This window comes from Bubalus kerabau, chromosome 11 (genome assembly GCF_029407905.1).
Source record: "Bubalus kerabau isolate K-KA32 ecotype Philippines breed swamp buffalo chromosome 11, PCC_UOA_SB_1v2, whole genome shotgun sequence".
NCBI lineage: Eukaryota > Metazoa > Chordata > Mammalia > Artiodactyla > Bovidae > Bubalus > Bubalus kerabau.
The window spans coordinates 40,542,176-40,558,173 of NC_073634.1; the positions used below are offsets into that span (position 1 = coordinate 40,542,176).

At 36.8% G+C, this 15,998-nt stretch overlaps 1 protein-coding gene across 4 annotated transcripts in view; it reads right to left on the reverse strand.

Moving 5' to 3' along the window:
• Nucleotides 1-15,998, reverse strand: part of RTN4 (reticulon 4) — a 71,081-nt gene that overhangs the window by 41,339 nt on the left and 13,744 nt on the right. For 2 of the 4 annotated variants that reach the window (XM_055540114.1, XM_055540116.1), the window contains exons 2-3: nt 8,866-8,922; nt 5,758-8,166 (exon numbers count right to left, since the gene is read on the reverse strand). The exons of 1 other annotated variant lie outside the window; for it this stretch is intronic. In XM_055540114.1, coding sequence (XP_055396089.1) covers nt 5,758-8,166; nt 8,866-8,922 — 2,466 coding nt within the window. Of the gene's footprint in view, nt 1-2,442; nt 3,300-5,757; nt 8,167-8,865; nt 8,923-15,998 lie in introns of those variants that run through there. One more of the 4 variants, XM_055540115.1, reaches the window with a different exon arrangement.

Genomic DNA, 15,998 nt, shown 5'->3' on the forward strand with positions numbered 1-15,998 from the left:
GGAATCAGGGACCCTTGGAGAAACTGCTGACTGTGGCTGGGACAAAGTGGGCAAAAGATGAGCCTACAACATTTCGTTATGTTAGAAAGTAGGAAGTGTTTCGCTCTTCACTCAAAAGGATAGCTGCATGTCACTGAGCCAACTCAAAGGGGAGCCCTTCAACTCTGGGGCAATTTATAACCAAAATAATTTAAGTATGGTAATGATTTGTAAACCATTAGGGGAAAAGAGAAATTCATGGATCCATACTGATAATTAATTAGTCAACTAATGGAAAAAGAGATTTCTTGCTAAGAGTAGAACACCGGTGTTGAGTGACAAATGTGGAGGAAGTTTTGAAAATCATCTTTTGCAAATTTAGTGGTAAAGAATAAATCAATCAAGAGTCTTCAACAGATACTAAATCTAGGGAAAGAATTTTAATAAAGGGCAGGATATTTGCAGTGTCACCCGTCAGCTGTCACGAAGGATAACAATTATATAAGGAAATCAGGAACCACTTGACGAAATGGCCTAGATTAACCTCATCAATGAAGGACTGACAGATAGTAGGTACCTCCAGATTGACATCAAGAGAGGGGCACTACATCATCTTCATTTTGGCCATGAATCATAACCTCAATCTAATCACTAACAAACAATACACAAATGCACAAAAAAAAAAAAAAAAAAAAAAAAAAAACAAGGAATTTTCTACTAAAAAGAGAGAAGGGAAAGGGCCTATGTTCTTCAAAAATGTTAGTCATGAGAGAGAAAAACTGGATATGCTGCAAATTAAAGGAACCAAAGGCAACATAACAACTAAATATAAAACTTGGCTCTAGACTGGACCTTACAGTCAGAGGACACTAGGTCAACTAGCAACTGGAATATGAATGGTAGATTAGAAAAAAGCACTGTTATCAATGTAAATTTACAAAGTTAATAGCTATGCTGAGGTTATATAAGAGAATATCCCTTTTTGAAGTATTTAGGGGCAACAGAATGTACAGAACTTATCTCATGGGCTCTGGAAAAAAGGTTGTATTTATGTATCCATTGTCTAGTTATTTATAAAAAGAGATCATAAATAATAAAGCAAATGGGGAAATGTTAATAGGTAAATTTAGATGAAAAGTATAAGACATTCTTTGTACTTTTATTTTTGCAACTGTTTTTAAGTTTGAAATTACTCCCAAATGAAAGTTGTTTTTAAAAAGCAATTATCTTAAAAACTCAAGTGATACCATAGATTTTCTAAAAATTCAGCTTAATTACAGTCACAGGAAATTTAGCATATAATGTGTAATAAACCCTCTTTTAACACAGATTGGTTTTTCATTTTAGTTCTGAATAAACCTGATGTTTCTTTTCACAGAGTCCCTCATAGTCAGTTTGCAAATTCATCTGTACCTAGCTTCGAGTGAGTAAGTTTCTTCATACTGACCATAATACCCACACATTGCCCCCAAAATATCCAGGATCTGGAAAACGTTTATCATGTTTACATAAATGAATAAGTCTATATGTTTACTCACATTTGCTAACTCTAACTTTTAAAGTAGCATCTCTTTGTGAAGCCATTCCTAAAATCCCAAGGTAGAGAGAGCCTCTTTTGTGCCCTTAGAATTGTTAATAATCTTCCAATCATTACACATTTATATCCCTGAACTGTCACTCTATGCCAAACTGAGACTTCCATTCATCATCTGAGAAAAACATTTCAATTGTCATCTGGTAGTGCTATCAGTTAACTATTCAGAAGTTTCACTATATGGGTCTAAATTTAGTAGTATAAATTTAAGCAATTATTAAAATATTTTAACTTAGATATTTATATTTAAAATAAGTGGAAAGTGAAAAATTAAAATGCCAATGATAATCATAATATATCTTAAGCAAAAAATGAAAACCATCAAGGTACCAAAAGCATAAATCTTTAGCCACAAATCTTTTTAAAAATGAATATGTATTTATTTATGTATACCTGTGGCAGATTCATTTTGATATATGGCAAAACCAATACAATATTGTAAAGTTAAATAAAATAAAATTTTAAAAAAATAAAAAAAAATAATTACAAAAATAAATAAATAAAATAAAATAAATAAAGAACATATATGAAATGCTCAGCCTCTAAATAATGAACTACAGTGAAGCAAAAAATAACATAATGAACGTTCATTAATTATGAACTGAGAGAAACCAGTATTTACATTTTACTATTGAGTATATATTTTGAGGGAATTCCCTGGTTGCCCAGCGGTTAGGACTCAGTGCTTTCACCACAGTGGGCCATGTTTAATCCCTGGTCAGGGAACTAAGATCCCACAGGTCATGCGGTATGGCCAAAAAAGTAAAAAGAATACAGCTTGACTGAACCAGATAAAGGGCATGAATATAAAAAGCAAAGAGAAGCTTTAAAAGATGGTCCTGACTCATAAGTAATCAAAAAAATTCAAATTAAAACAAAAAAATGTTTCCTTTATTTTTCAAAATGGCAAAAATAATTTAAAAAATAAAAAAGCTACCACTTGTTGAATGCCTATATATGCCAGGTAATTTCTAGGCCTTTTTAAAAAGAACACTTAATAAACTCTCTTATTTTACAATAGTTTTGGATTAACAGAAAAATAACAAGAATATTACAGAAAGTTAGCATATACCCTGTACTCAGTTTCTTATTATATTACTATGGTACACTTGTCATATATAATGAGTCAATAGGGATACATTTTTATTAACCAAAGTCCATATTTTTGGGGGGTTTTCTTAGTTTTCACATAATGTCCTCTTTCTGTCCTAGTATTCCATCCAGGCTGAAGTGAAGGTGAAGTCGCTCAATCGTGTCCAACTCTTTGCGAACCCATGGGCTGTAGCCTACCAAGCTTCTCTGTCCATGGGATTTTCCAGGCAATAGTACTGGAGTGGATTGCCATTTCCTTCTCCAGCGGATCTTCCCGACTCAGGGATCAAACCCGGGTCTCCCGCGTTGTAGACAGACGCTTCACGGTCTGAGCCATCCATCCAGGCTATCACATTACATTTAATCATCATGTCTCCTTAGTTTCTCAGACTTCATTGTTCCTGATGACCTTGACAGTTTTGAGAAGTACTAGCCAGATTATTTTGTAGGATGTCCCTCAATTTGGGTACAGACTATCAACATAGCTTATCACTGTGAATGTTAACCCTGGTCACCTGGCTTCTCCACTATAAATGACTCTTTTTCTCCCTTTTCCATCCTGTAATCTTTGTCATACTAAGTGAAGTCAGACAGAGAAAGACAAATATTATATGATACCGCTTTTATGTTGAATCTAAAAAAAAGTGTACAAATAAACTTATTTACAAAACTGAAACAGTCACAGATGTAGAAAATAAACTTGTGGTTATGTGGGGGGGGGGGCGGTTAGGAAAGGGGAAGGATAAATTGGAAGATTGAGATTAACATTTACACACTACTATATATAAAATAGATAACTAATAAGGACCTAATGTATACCACAGGGAACTCTATTCAATATGCTATAATGGCCTATATGGGAAAAGAACCTAAAAAAGAGTGGATATATGATATACAGAACAGATTCACTTTACTGTACAACCTGAAACTAATACAATAGTGTTTATCAACTATATCCCAATAAATATAAAAAACAAAGAAAAAAAATACATTGTGATAAAATACCTTTTTATCAAGGGAAAAGAAGACTAGCATTCATTTTTCTCCGAATTAATTTTATCTAAATATATCAACAAGGCATCAAAGTCTGCATCACATTTTGCTCATCTCCTTTGCTGATTAAAATCAGTCTTTTTTTTCCCTCAATTAAAATTGAATCCTGCCTATAAATGTCATTTTAAGAAAACAAGGATAACAAATTGGAAATAATAAATTATCTAAGCAAGTTTTATTTATTATTTAACACTGATTAATGTTTTCACATTTAAAAGTATATTCAGTATTAACACACAGAAATCTAAAAAAACAACACCTAGATCACAAACAAGGATGCAGAAAATCATTAGCCCTCTGAGAACAGAGATGACCATTACAACTCCCTTCCTTCTGACAAATCCTCAATCCTTATCTTAACTAAGCCTCTCCAGAATCTGATAATGTTGATCAAATCTTCCACCTGTAACCCTTCCCCGTAGTTGATGTCTGTGGCTTTAACTACTGCCTCGAGTCCACAGTAAATAATGCATACAGTTACGGTCTCTCTCAAGAGCTTCCTAAGTATAGTATCTCTCATTCTTGGATGTCACATAGGTACCTTAATTACAACATTCTCAGAACTGAATTTTTATTGGTCATCTGGTGACATGGATAAACCCAGAGTCTAACACACAGAGTGAAGTATGTCAGAAAGAGAAAAACATATATATGGTATCTAGAAAAATGGTACTGATGAACCTATTTGCAGGGCAGGAATAGAGTTGCAGTCAGAGAACACACTTGCAGACACAGTATGGGAAGGAGAGGCTGGGACGAATTGAGAGAGTGGCACTGCCATATATACACGACCATGAGTAAAACAGGTAACTAATGGGAAGCTACTGTATAACATGAGGAGCTCAGCTCCATGCTCTGATGACCTAGAGGAGTGGGATGGGGTGGGTGGCAGGGAGGTTCAAGAGGGAGGGAATATATTATACATACAGCGGATTCACAGCAGAAACTAACACAACACTGTAAAGCAATTAAACTCCAATTAAAAAACATTTTAAAAAAGCAACTGCCTTGCACATGAATAATCTACAGATAATATATACTACTATGTCTAATAAACACTAAGCACTCTTAAAAAAAAAAAAAAAACTGAGTATTTTCTCCCATTAAACCCACTTTATTTTCCCATGTTTCCAACTCAGTTTCTCATACTGCCATCCATGTATCTGCACATAAAAGGAACCCGGGTTCCCCAGAGTAAGCTTTAACTCCTCCCCTTATCTTCACACCCGATTCCAATCAAACACTATTACGTCTCTGTGCCCATCCCATTGCCTTAATGTTCATGATCACCCCTTTCTTTGATTATAGCAACAAACTGTAAACTGGTCTATCTCCAATGCCTAAGTATATTCAGTAAATTCACAGTAATCGCTACATATTTTTATAGAAAACACATCTAAATTAGGATGCTATAAAAACAAATGCACAAGTTACTTTACACAAATCAGGTATATGGGAAATGTGGAGTCAAAAGAAAAAAATGAGAATTAGTACTTTCCAGGAGAATTAATAGCATACCTCAATGTATACTTCACAAAACGTCTAATACTCAATATGCTTAACTTTACACCTATTACTGGAATTACTGCATTATACTGAAATAGTAGAGATAAGTAACAGAAATGTTCTTTCCTTAAGATTTTAAAATGAAGATATTTCTGGGAAAACAAAAGTAAACATATCTGAAAATACTTCGTTTTTAATACCTCTTGCTCTTTACACTATTAGGAAACACTAAAGCAAAAGAGAAGAAAGAAATAGATGTTAAAGCCAATTCTAATAAAGTTTTGTTCCAATTCTGTGGTGCAATATAAAAATTACCACCAAATAATTATTGGCAAGTTAAGAGCAAGAGTGAGTGATGAGTGCAAGGGGGGTAAAAAAGGCACTAAAACCTTTAACTGAGCCAGTAAAAAGAATTCTTACCGATGTGATATATTTAGACCCTATAAACATAACATGCTACAGAAAAGGTAGTAGAATTTTCCGTTAAGTCACAAGGTGGCAAGAAAGCACAAAATAATGTAGGGATTGATTACCTGAAGTTTTACTCAGCTCTGCTGAAAATATAGCAGATGGTGATCTTCGCTCTTTTTCTGTATCAGAAGGAAGTTTTCTCTCGGCTTCTTTCACAAGAACTTTGGGTTTTTCTATGCTGCCTATCTCTGCTTGAGCATCCAAAGCAGAAACATCTGGAGGCAGTACGGGCACCTTTGAAACATCACCCCTATCTTTGGAGAACTCATCTGGGACATGAACTTCTTCCTCTTTAGGTTGTATACTCTTGAAAGAAAGGTCATGGGGCAATCCTGCACAAGCCAATGACCCAGCTCCATCCTGGATGTCAGCAATTTCACTTTTGTGGGCTACTTCTAGGTCAGTGTATTCCCTGGCTAATGTAGGAGAAGAATCTGCTTTAGAACTGACAAAGGTCGGGAACTCATCTATAATCTCAATTGGAGATGAATCTGAAAATGTTTCACTTTCTCTTAGGTTTGCTTCCTGAGCAATGAATAAGCTATCACTTGAATAAACTGCAGTACTGAGCTCCTCCATCTGCAAAGGGATTTTCTCCTTTTGGGTCAATGCTGAAACTTCATCAGGTGCTAAGGTATCTTTTGTGATGCTTAAACTGGGCTGAAAAGACTCCAAATACGGTTTTCCTCCCTCAGGTGATGGTGAAGCACTGAGTTTTCCCTTATTGTCATGTCCTGTCATTGACTCAGATGAAATTTCAGTGAGATTTTCTTTCACAAGTATTACAGCTTCATCTTGTTTTTGTGGAACTTCAGGTATTGAATCATCACTAAATAAGTCAACTGGTTCAGAATCGGGGGAGGAATCTTCAACTAGCTCAGAATGCTCGGGCACTGGCTGTGCAACTTCTGCTATCTCTGAATAACTAGAGAAATCTGGAGTTGGTTCAGTAGAGATCTTTGTTTCTTTAATTAAATCACATGCAATAGATATATAAGGAGCTTCTGTTTCCTGAACAGCTACACTAATACTTTCAGGCTCTGTGATTTCTTCATTCATTCCTGATTCTTTTTTTAGTGATACATTCATGGCCTCCTCATATGGTGGGGGATTTTCAGGCTCAAACTTAATGCTTTCATAATTAACTGAAGGAGGAGTTTCTAATGGTGATGAACTGAGCTGCACTGCAGAAGCACCAGCACTAGGAACTACAGAATTTAATGGTGCTTCCATGACAATGTCAGGCAAAACCGGTGAAGGAGTAGCTTCAGATTCTTCAAAAGATGGGCAAAGCTGTGTTACGGGGTAAAGTGACTCCTGCACAGCTTCTGAAGTTTGAACCAGGTCCATTTTTGTTTCAAAGGCAATTTTTGTACCAGTAGCTTCATTCAATTCACTTTCACATGCTTCCTGAACCAAATCTGGGGTTAGACCTTCAGGCATGTTTGCCACTACTTCCTCGGTCACCTTTGACACATGATCTGTTGTAACGTAATCTGTCTTAGACTCCTGTGCTGCCAAAAGGAAAGGGTTTGATGTTTTGACGCTTGCATTCTTCTCTGTTACAATTTGTGCCTTTTTTTCTTCTATCTTTTTTTCATCTGTCTTATTTTCCGAAGTATGATCTTCCAACAAGGGAAAAATGTTTGTTGAAACCTTCTCAGTTGTTGGGTTAAAGGGAGCACACGTGATGTACGCTCCAGAACCACCTCTTACAGCTTCTGGTGTACTGGGAAATGAAGTGTCATCCTGACTGCTTTCACTATCTTTTTCACGATTTGTTTGTTCAAGGCTATCTGAAAAACGTTTCTTATCCACTTTACCTTCCAATTTGCTCTCTATACTACCTCCAGCAACCAAAACATCACTATCTTGCTTGTAAGTATCTTTCACTTCCCATACTTGCTCAAATGGTTTGAAGTCTGCATATTCCTCCCTCATAGAAGCTTCTGCTGCAACTCCCTTTTCATTAAAACTGTCCTTTGTTTTTTCTGGAGACAGAACTCTATCTTCTTCTTTAACTGATTTTGTAAGGACTGTAGATAACTCCTGCTGAGTATGAAGGATGTTACGACTAACTAAGTCCTCTTCTTTATCTTTACTCCTCACAACTATTTCGTCCCTAGGATTCGCTACTGTTACGGCAGGTTCTGCCTTTTGAGAGCCACTGAATGATGATTCCATTTCTGAGTATTCCAATTCTGAAAACTCTGTTAAATTTCTCTCTACAAATGGATTTTTTGCCTTCTCTGAGAATGCTTTAGAAGCTTCATTTGAAATTGCTGGAAGTGTTCCTTCAGTGGGTAGTACTGCTGGTAAATCACCAAGGTATTCACGTTCTTTAAAAGCAGCAGCTGAGAGAGGAGATAAAGAAGGAAGAGAAGCAGCAGTTTCAAGCAGGACAGATGGAAAATCCTCTTGACCAGCAGAAACAGTGTTACCTGGCTGCTCCTTCAAATCCATAATTTCTTCTGTGACCGTGGACAGAAAGGAAAGTTAGAGAATGCCAGTGCTCGGATGCTAATGCTCAGAGTTAATGCAAGTTTTATGACAGATTCAAAAAACAGTGTTAGTAAAGACTTACTGTTAACTAAAATGCTAATAACATTTAGTTTATAAATAATAATCAAGTCGACTGCATCATTATTGAAGAAATTAAAGCTATGGTCAAAAAACATGTGCACAGCTACAGAGGCAATTATATGCCATGCAAAGACATCAAGTCTTTGAGGAAAACCTCAAGTAAAATTGAGAAAAACTACTATTAACTAGTATTAGAGGAAGAAATGAGAATTTGAGAAGAGAGTTTGACCGACAGTACAGAAAACAAGGGGCAATGGATAATTAAATGCCATAGACTGGCATTCTGTTCTGTGAAAGCCTGTCAGCTATAAGAAAATAAACTATATTTGGAGGAAATGATTAGTCAATAAGTAAACATAAATCAAGGGTCCAAGAATTCCTTACACATTTCCAACTATTAATCAGGATTCTGCCCATTTCTCTCTTGGATATAGCATATAAAATGCAAATTTCAACTTGGTCAGTAGACAAACATTCTTGGAATCATGCTAATTTTTAGTAAATTCAAACTACTAAGCATAGTTAACAAAACTAAAAAGTTAAAGTTAGAATACACAGAAGATAAAAGGCTAGCAGAAAGAACTTGCCTGCAGAGGAGTGTATCACAGGCTCAGATGCAGCAGGAAGAGCAAAAAGTGTCTCATCTGAAAAACAAATAGAATATAACCTCAGCAGAAATAAAGACAAGAGCTGGAAGGAGACTAAAGAGGAGCAAGCAAGGGGTTCAGTTTGTAATGAGTTAACAAAAAACTTTATCTACAGAGAAAAAGTCAAGATGGAAAGGAAAAAGTAGTACCATTAGTAGTTCCATTAATCCAGATTAAATTATAATTTACAAAATTGATTAAATGATACCCATAGAACCTATCATTTCTCAAGGGGCAATAACATGTTTATGTTAAAGAAACTTCATGAATCATCATGGCTTTAATACACTAATCTTTTCTTTTTTATTGGTCTATGTTCAATTTTGGAGAAGGTAATGGCACCCCACTCCAGTACTCTTGCCTGGAAAATCCCATGGACGGAGGAGCCTGGTAGGCTGCAGTCCATGGGATCGCTAAGAGTCTGACACAACTGAGTGACTTCACTTTCACTTTTCACTTTCATGCACTGGAGAAGGAAATGGCAACCCACTCCAGTGTTCTTGCCTGGAGAATCCCAGGGATGGGGGAGCCTGGTGGGCTGCAGAGTCGGACAAGACTGAAGTGACTTAGCAGCAGCAGCATGTTCAATTTAGAAGAACACTTTCAGAAAATCATGCATATTCTCTATTTGTTATTCTAAGTGCTTTACATGATGCAAGAACTCATTTTACTCCTTATAATTCTACTGTTACAGTGTTGTTAGTATCCCATTTAACAGATTAAAAAACTGAGAGACAGACAAATTAAGAAACTCAGTACATAAGTAACAAAGACTCCAGGGATACATCAGTAGCAAGACTCCAGAGCTCCCTTTCTTAACCAATGTATGCCGTATGTTATAAACTGTGTTTCCCCCCAAATTCATTATGTTGAAGCCCTAAGGTCCAGTAAGTCATGTTTGAAAACGGGGCCTTTCAGAGGTAAAGAGGAATACATGAGGTCATGAGGGTCGGGCCATGGTCACATGAAGAGGTCATGTGAGCACACAGTGAGAAGGCAACAACCTATATGCCAAGAAAACAGGCCTTTAATGAAACCTAACTTGCCCATGCTTTGGTCTTAAGACTTCCCAGTCTTCAGAACTGTAAGAATTAAAGTTCCTTTGTTTAAGTTACCTAGTCTATGGTGTTTTGTTATGGCAGCCCATAGACTAATACACTACATATTGGTATATTAACCTTGTACAGTGTCATTTTATACCTGTTGGCGGGCAATCTTATGCAAAAGATCTTTGGTTTACACTAGAGAAAGGCCCCTAACAAAAGACAACTTGAAATAGTTTGCGAGATGACAGGAGGTATTTCTTTCACGTAGAGGACATAATAAATTTGGACACTTCTACTGGGAAAGACAAGTTGGACAAGCCTGATCAACAGGAAAAAAGAGAAATCAGAGATGTGGCTATCATGAACAAAGTCTTTTCTTCCAAGGGTATTCCTCTCAACGAATTCAAAATGTCACATAAAATTTAAAAACAAATTCACCCTAGGTATGATACCTAAAGGATTCTCAGGGCTTCCCTAGTGATTCAGTGGTAAAGAATCCGGTTGCCAATGCAGGCGACACAGATGGGTTCAATCCCTGATCTGAGACGATCCCACATGCCGCAGAGCAACTAAGCCTCTGTGCCACAACGACTGATCCTGCGCTTCAGAGCCTGAGAGCTGCAACTAGTGAAGCCCACACGCCCTTGAACCCGTGCTCCACAAGGGAAGCCAGCAGAGAAACCAGTGCACCGCAACTAGAGAGCAGCCCCCACTCACCGAAACTGAAGAAAACCTCACATAGCAACAACGACCCAGCACAGCCAAAGTAAATAAATAAATGATTTTAGAAAGAAATAAACGCTTCTTAGATTGGTGGTGAGGTGAAATCCATGACAAGCATTTAGAAGTCTCCTATAACCCAGAACCACAGGCTGGACAGGCCACTCACCCAAACCATTGAGACTCTTTGCCTTATGAGATTTTGTAAAATGTACACATATGCATGGGCTTCCCCGGTGGCTCAATGGTAAAGGATCTGCTTGCAATGCAGGAGGCGCAGTTTGGTCCCTGGGTTGGGAGGATCCCCTGGAGGAGGGCATAGCAACCCACTCCAGTATTCTTGCCTGGAGAATCCCATGGACAGAGAGCCTGGTGGGCTACAGTCCCTAAGGTTGTAAAGAGTCAGACACGACTGAAGCGACCTAGCACACACACACGCACACATATGCATACACATTTTATTTTTTAACTAATACTTAGCATTTATTTCATGCTTACTGCCAGGCCAAGGACTTTTCATACTTACTTAATCTACACATCAACCCAATGAGAAATATGAGAATTTTTACAGATGACCATCTAGTAGCTTGCTCTAAATTACACAATAGCCTAGATTTAAAATCCATGCTCCTGCTTCAGTGTACACACTTTTAAAAGATGACTTCTGTAATCTTAGTTAAATTAGTTTCTCATTTGTAAAATAACAATTTGAAAATTCCTTTCAGCTAAGATAATGGTTGTTTTTTTCTTCTAGACAATATAGTTAAAAACCAACTAATTCAGAGACAGTCTATTTGGAAAGTGAACTAGAAACCTGTTATGTTAAAATTATAGGGAAAGCAAAATATATCTAAAATTGTGCCAAAAATGTAAAGTTTTTTTTTTTTTTTTTTTTTTCAAAAGATATCCTTACTGCTATCCAGAATCACTCTTACAGTAAAAATTATATTTCTGGCACTTGGTCAAGTAAGAAAGTTTACAAACTGGTAGTTGAAATATTCACTAAAAAAAAATTTTTTTAATCCCCATTTGTAAAATGAGATTCAATCCACAATTAGTCACAAAACAAGTATTCCATTTCTAAAAGTGCTTAGGGAACAAAATCCAGAAGAGATCACTAACATTTGGCCCTGAAGAAGAGAGCTGCTCAGACTCTCACTAAGGCCCACTATGAATCATGGGATCAAACTGCCTGGGTCCAAATGCCAGATCCATCACTTATAAATGTACAACCCTGAGAAAGTTATTACTGAGCCTTTCTGGGCTTGATTTCCTCATATGAAATAAGAAAAGTAATAGTAACTACCTCAAAAAGTTGTGAGAGAAGGAAGGGGAAAAAAGAAACAACTTGCTCTAAGTCACACTGCTAGGATACCAGAGAGCCGGGATTTGAAAAAGGTCTCTCAAGCTCAAGTGCTTTATCTTCTGAGGGATGTATTTATGCACAAATGAAACTGTTATAAATTACATATTCCTAGTTGATCAGCCCCATAAGTTTGAGCTCCTGAAACAAGAAAAATTGTCTCCCAGCAAATACCTTGTAATTATCCAAAATATTTGACTGTTTGCTTCTACCTCACAATGTAACATGTACACTATGTAAAATATTCTATAGATTCAATGTAATCTCTATCAAACTACCAATAGCATTTTTCACAGAAGAACAAAAACATTTCACAGTTTGCATGGAAACACCAAAGACTCTGAAAAGCCAAAGCAATCTTGAGAAAGGAAAACACAGCTGGAGAAATAAACCTTCCTGACTTCAAACTATACTACAAAGCTACAGTCATCAAGACTGTATGTTGTTGACACAAAAACAGAAATATAGCCCAATGGAACAAGATAGAAAGCCGAGAGATAAACCCACATACCTATGGGTACCTTATCTTTGACAAAAGAGGCACGAATATAAAATGGAGAAAAGATAGCTTCTTTAATAAGTGGTGCTGGGAAAACTGTACAACGACCTGTAAAAGAATAAAACTAGAATACTTCCTAACACCATACACAAAAAAAACACTCAAAATGGATTAAAGACTTAAATGTTAGGCCAGAAACTATAAAGCTCTTAAGAGGAAAACATAGGCAATATATTCCCTGACATAAATCACAGCAAGATCCTCTAAGACCCACCTCCTATAGTAATAGACATAAAAACAAAAATAAATAAGTTGGGACCTAATTAAACGTAAATGCTTCTGCACAGCAAAGGAAACAATAAACAAGATTAAAAGACAACTATCAAGATGGGAGAAAATAAGTGAGAATGAAGCAACTGACAAAGGATTAATCTCCAAAATATAAAGGCACAAATCCAAAATTAAAAAAGCACAATATAAAAGCTCAATATAAAATCACAATATAAAAGCTCAATATCAGAAAAACAAAAACAGCCCAATCAAAAAATGGGCAGAAGACCTAAACAGACATTTCTCCATAGAAGATATACAGATGGCCAATAAACACATGAAAAGATGCTTAACATCACTCATTATTGGAGAAATGCATATCAAAACTATAATTAGGTATCACCTCACATCACTCAGAATGCCCATCATCAAAAAAAATCTACAAACAATAAATGCTGGAGGGGATGTGGAGAAAAGAGAACCCTCCTGCACTGTTGGTGGGAATGTAAAATGATACAGCCAATATGGCAAACAGTAGGGACAGCCCTTAAAAAACTAGGAATAAATCTATCATATGACCCAACAATCCCACTCTTGAGCATATACTCTGAGAAAACCACAATTCTAAAAGACACACGTACCCTAATGTTCATTGCAGCACTATCGACAATAGCCAGGACATGGAAGCAACCTAGATGTCCATCAACAGACAGATGGATAAAGCAGATGCAGTATATGTGTACAACAGAATATTACTCAGCCATTAAAAAGAATGAATTTGAGTTTTTAGTGAGCTGGATGAAGCTACAGCCTATTATATAGAGGGAAGTAAGTCAGAAAGAGAATAACAAATATCATATATTAACACATATATATGGAAACTAGAAAAATGGTATTCATGAACCTACCTGCAGGGAAGAAATGGAGACACAGATGCAGAAAACAGACTTGTGGACAGAAAGGTGGAAGAAGAGGGTGGGACGAATAGCGAAAGGAGCATCAACACATATACGCTATCAAGTGTAAAACTATGGTGGGAAGTTGCTGTGTAACACAGGGAACCCAGTTTGGTGCTCTGTGATTAACTAGAGAGGTGGCATGAGGGGACAGGAGGTTCAACAGGGAGGAGATATACATGTAATTGTAGCTGATTTGAATTGTTGTGTGGCAGAAACCAAGATAATACTGCAAAACAATTTTCCTCCGATTAAAAAATAAATTTAAAAAGGAGTCAAAAATAAAAGAATGACAGATTTTTAAAAAATGAGAAACAAAAAACAAAGAAACCAAAACCTTAGTCATCCAATCTCATTTGTACTATTTGAACAGACAGCCAGAGAAATAATAAATATTAGGGACTTAATTATATCCAAACTAAGTAAAAACATAATGGCATATTGAAAAAACAAAAACAAGTTTTCACTACATAGGCAAAAGGAATCTAGAACTCATTAAGTCTCTCCCCTACAGCCATCAAAAAGGACAATTCGGTTTATTTTCTTGCTCAAAAGACATTTACGAGCTCCTGGTTATACACTGAATTATACCAAAAACTCTTAGACATATTAAGGCCTGCACTGAAAAAGTGAAAGTGTTAGTCACTCCGTTGTGTTCAACTCTTTGCGACCCCACAGACTGTAGCCCCGCCAGGCTCCTCTGTCAATGGAATTCTCCAGGCAAGAATACTGGAGTGAGGCGCCATTCCCTTCTCCAAAGGATCTTCCTGAAACTGGGTCTCCTGCATTGTAGGCAGATTCTTTACCATGTGAGCCACCAGGGAACCCCCAATTTAACTGTCCAAACTTATCTCAACATATTATCTACGCCAATCAAACAAACTTCTTCCTGTTCAAACCCATGCTTCCCTCTCATGCATATCTGAATATTAACATCCAGTAATGCTCAAATTCACCATATTCAGCCCCAATAACTTTCTAAAATATATTCAACCTTACCTTATTTTTGTTAGTCCTCTGCATTTCTACTTACCAAAGCTCAGAGTACCTTAAAGTAACTTATTCAAAGCTTAGTTAATGACAAAGCTAGAAATTTGAAATTTAAACTATAATCAGATATACATTAATTTCCTTATTACCCTCAGTAAAAGGAACAGAATCACTGAATTACTTATAATAACAGTATGAAAGATTTCCAAATGATCTTATTCCTCACATAGGCCCTAGTGCTAGATTCTTTTCCTTACCAAAGCCTAAAACTAGAACATAAGTTTAGACTAACTGCCTTAGGACTACAAACTTTGAATGCTAATTACTTCTACCAAACAATAATCAGTTTCAAAATTAAAATTTACTAGAGAGATTTCTTTTTTTTAAGTAAATCACTTCTCCAAAAAAGTAAAAATGGCATTATCAATTTTGAATTTGTTACTGGTAAACTGGAAAAACATATACACTATCAATCTCTGGAGAAGGACATCGCTTTCTTGCCTGGAAAATCCCAAGGACAGAGGAGCCTGGTTGGAGTCCATGGGTTTGCAAAGAGTTGGACACGACTGAAGCAACTTAGCACGCATTACAATCTCACCAATGTCCACACATTCTTATGCTGACTGTTTCCCCTGACACATTTATTTCAAAACCAACTGGTCAGTAAAATCATACCTAGCTTATAAAACAAGGAAAATAAACTGCATTTTAAAATCATGGAGAAGAACCTCTGCTTCTGGCTATGAGAGTAATTTTATCACACTAACCCTTCGAACATAAACAGCTATGAAACTGGGCAAAATATATGAAGCAACTGTCCTGAGACACTGGACCACAGGCAGCACAGGAGTGTAATTCCTAAGAAGAGGGAAGCACACCAGCTGAGTGCCCTGGCTTTCCGAAGGCACTTTCTGTCAACAGCACACAGCAGAGCCGCCCCAGGATACTGCACTCTTGCTGGGCAGAGGAAGCTGTTGAGTTGTCTGGAATTTGTGGAGCAGGGTGACATACAAAGGAAAGCTTCAAAGAAAAGGAGCTCCAGAAATCTAGACAGATGTTCCCTTTAAACCTTTGGCTGAATACAATGCTGCACATAGACATCACGAGACTTACCAAGACCCAGCAGACTAATCTATGATCAAGCTGTGAACTGAATGGATATTCTGGAGGTCAGACTGTGCTGTAAGACCTGACCTAAAAGTGTTGGCCAGTCAAAGTGGAGAGAGTTC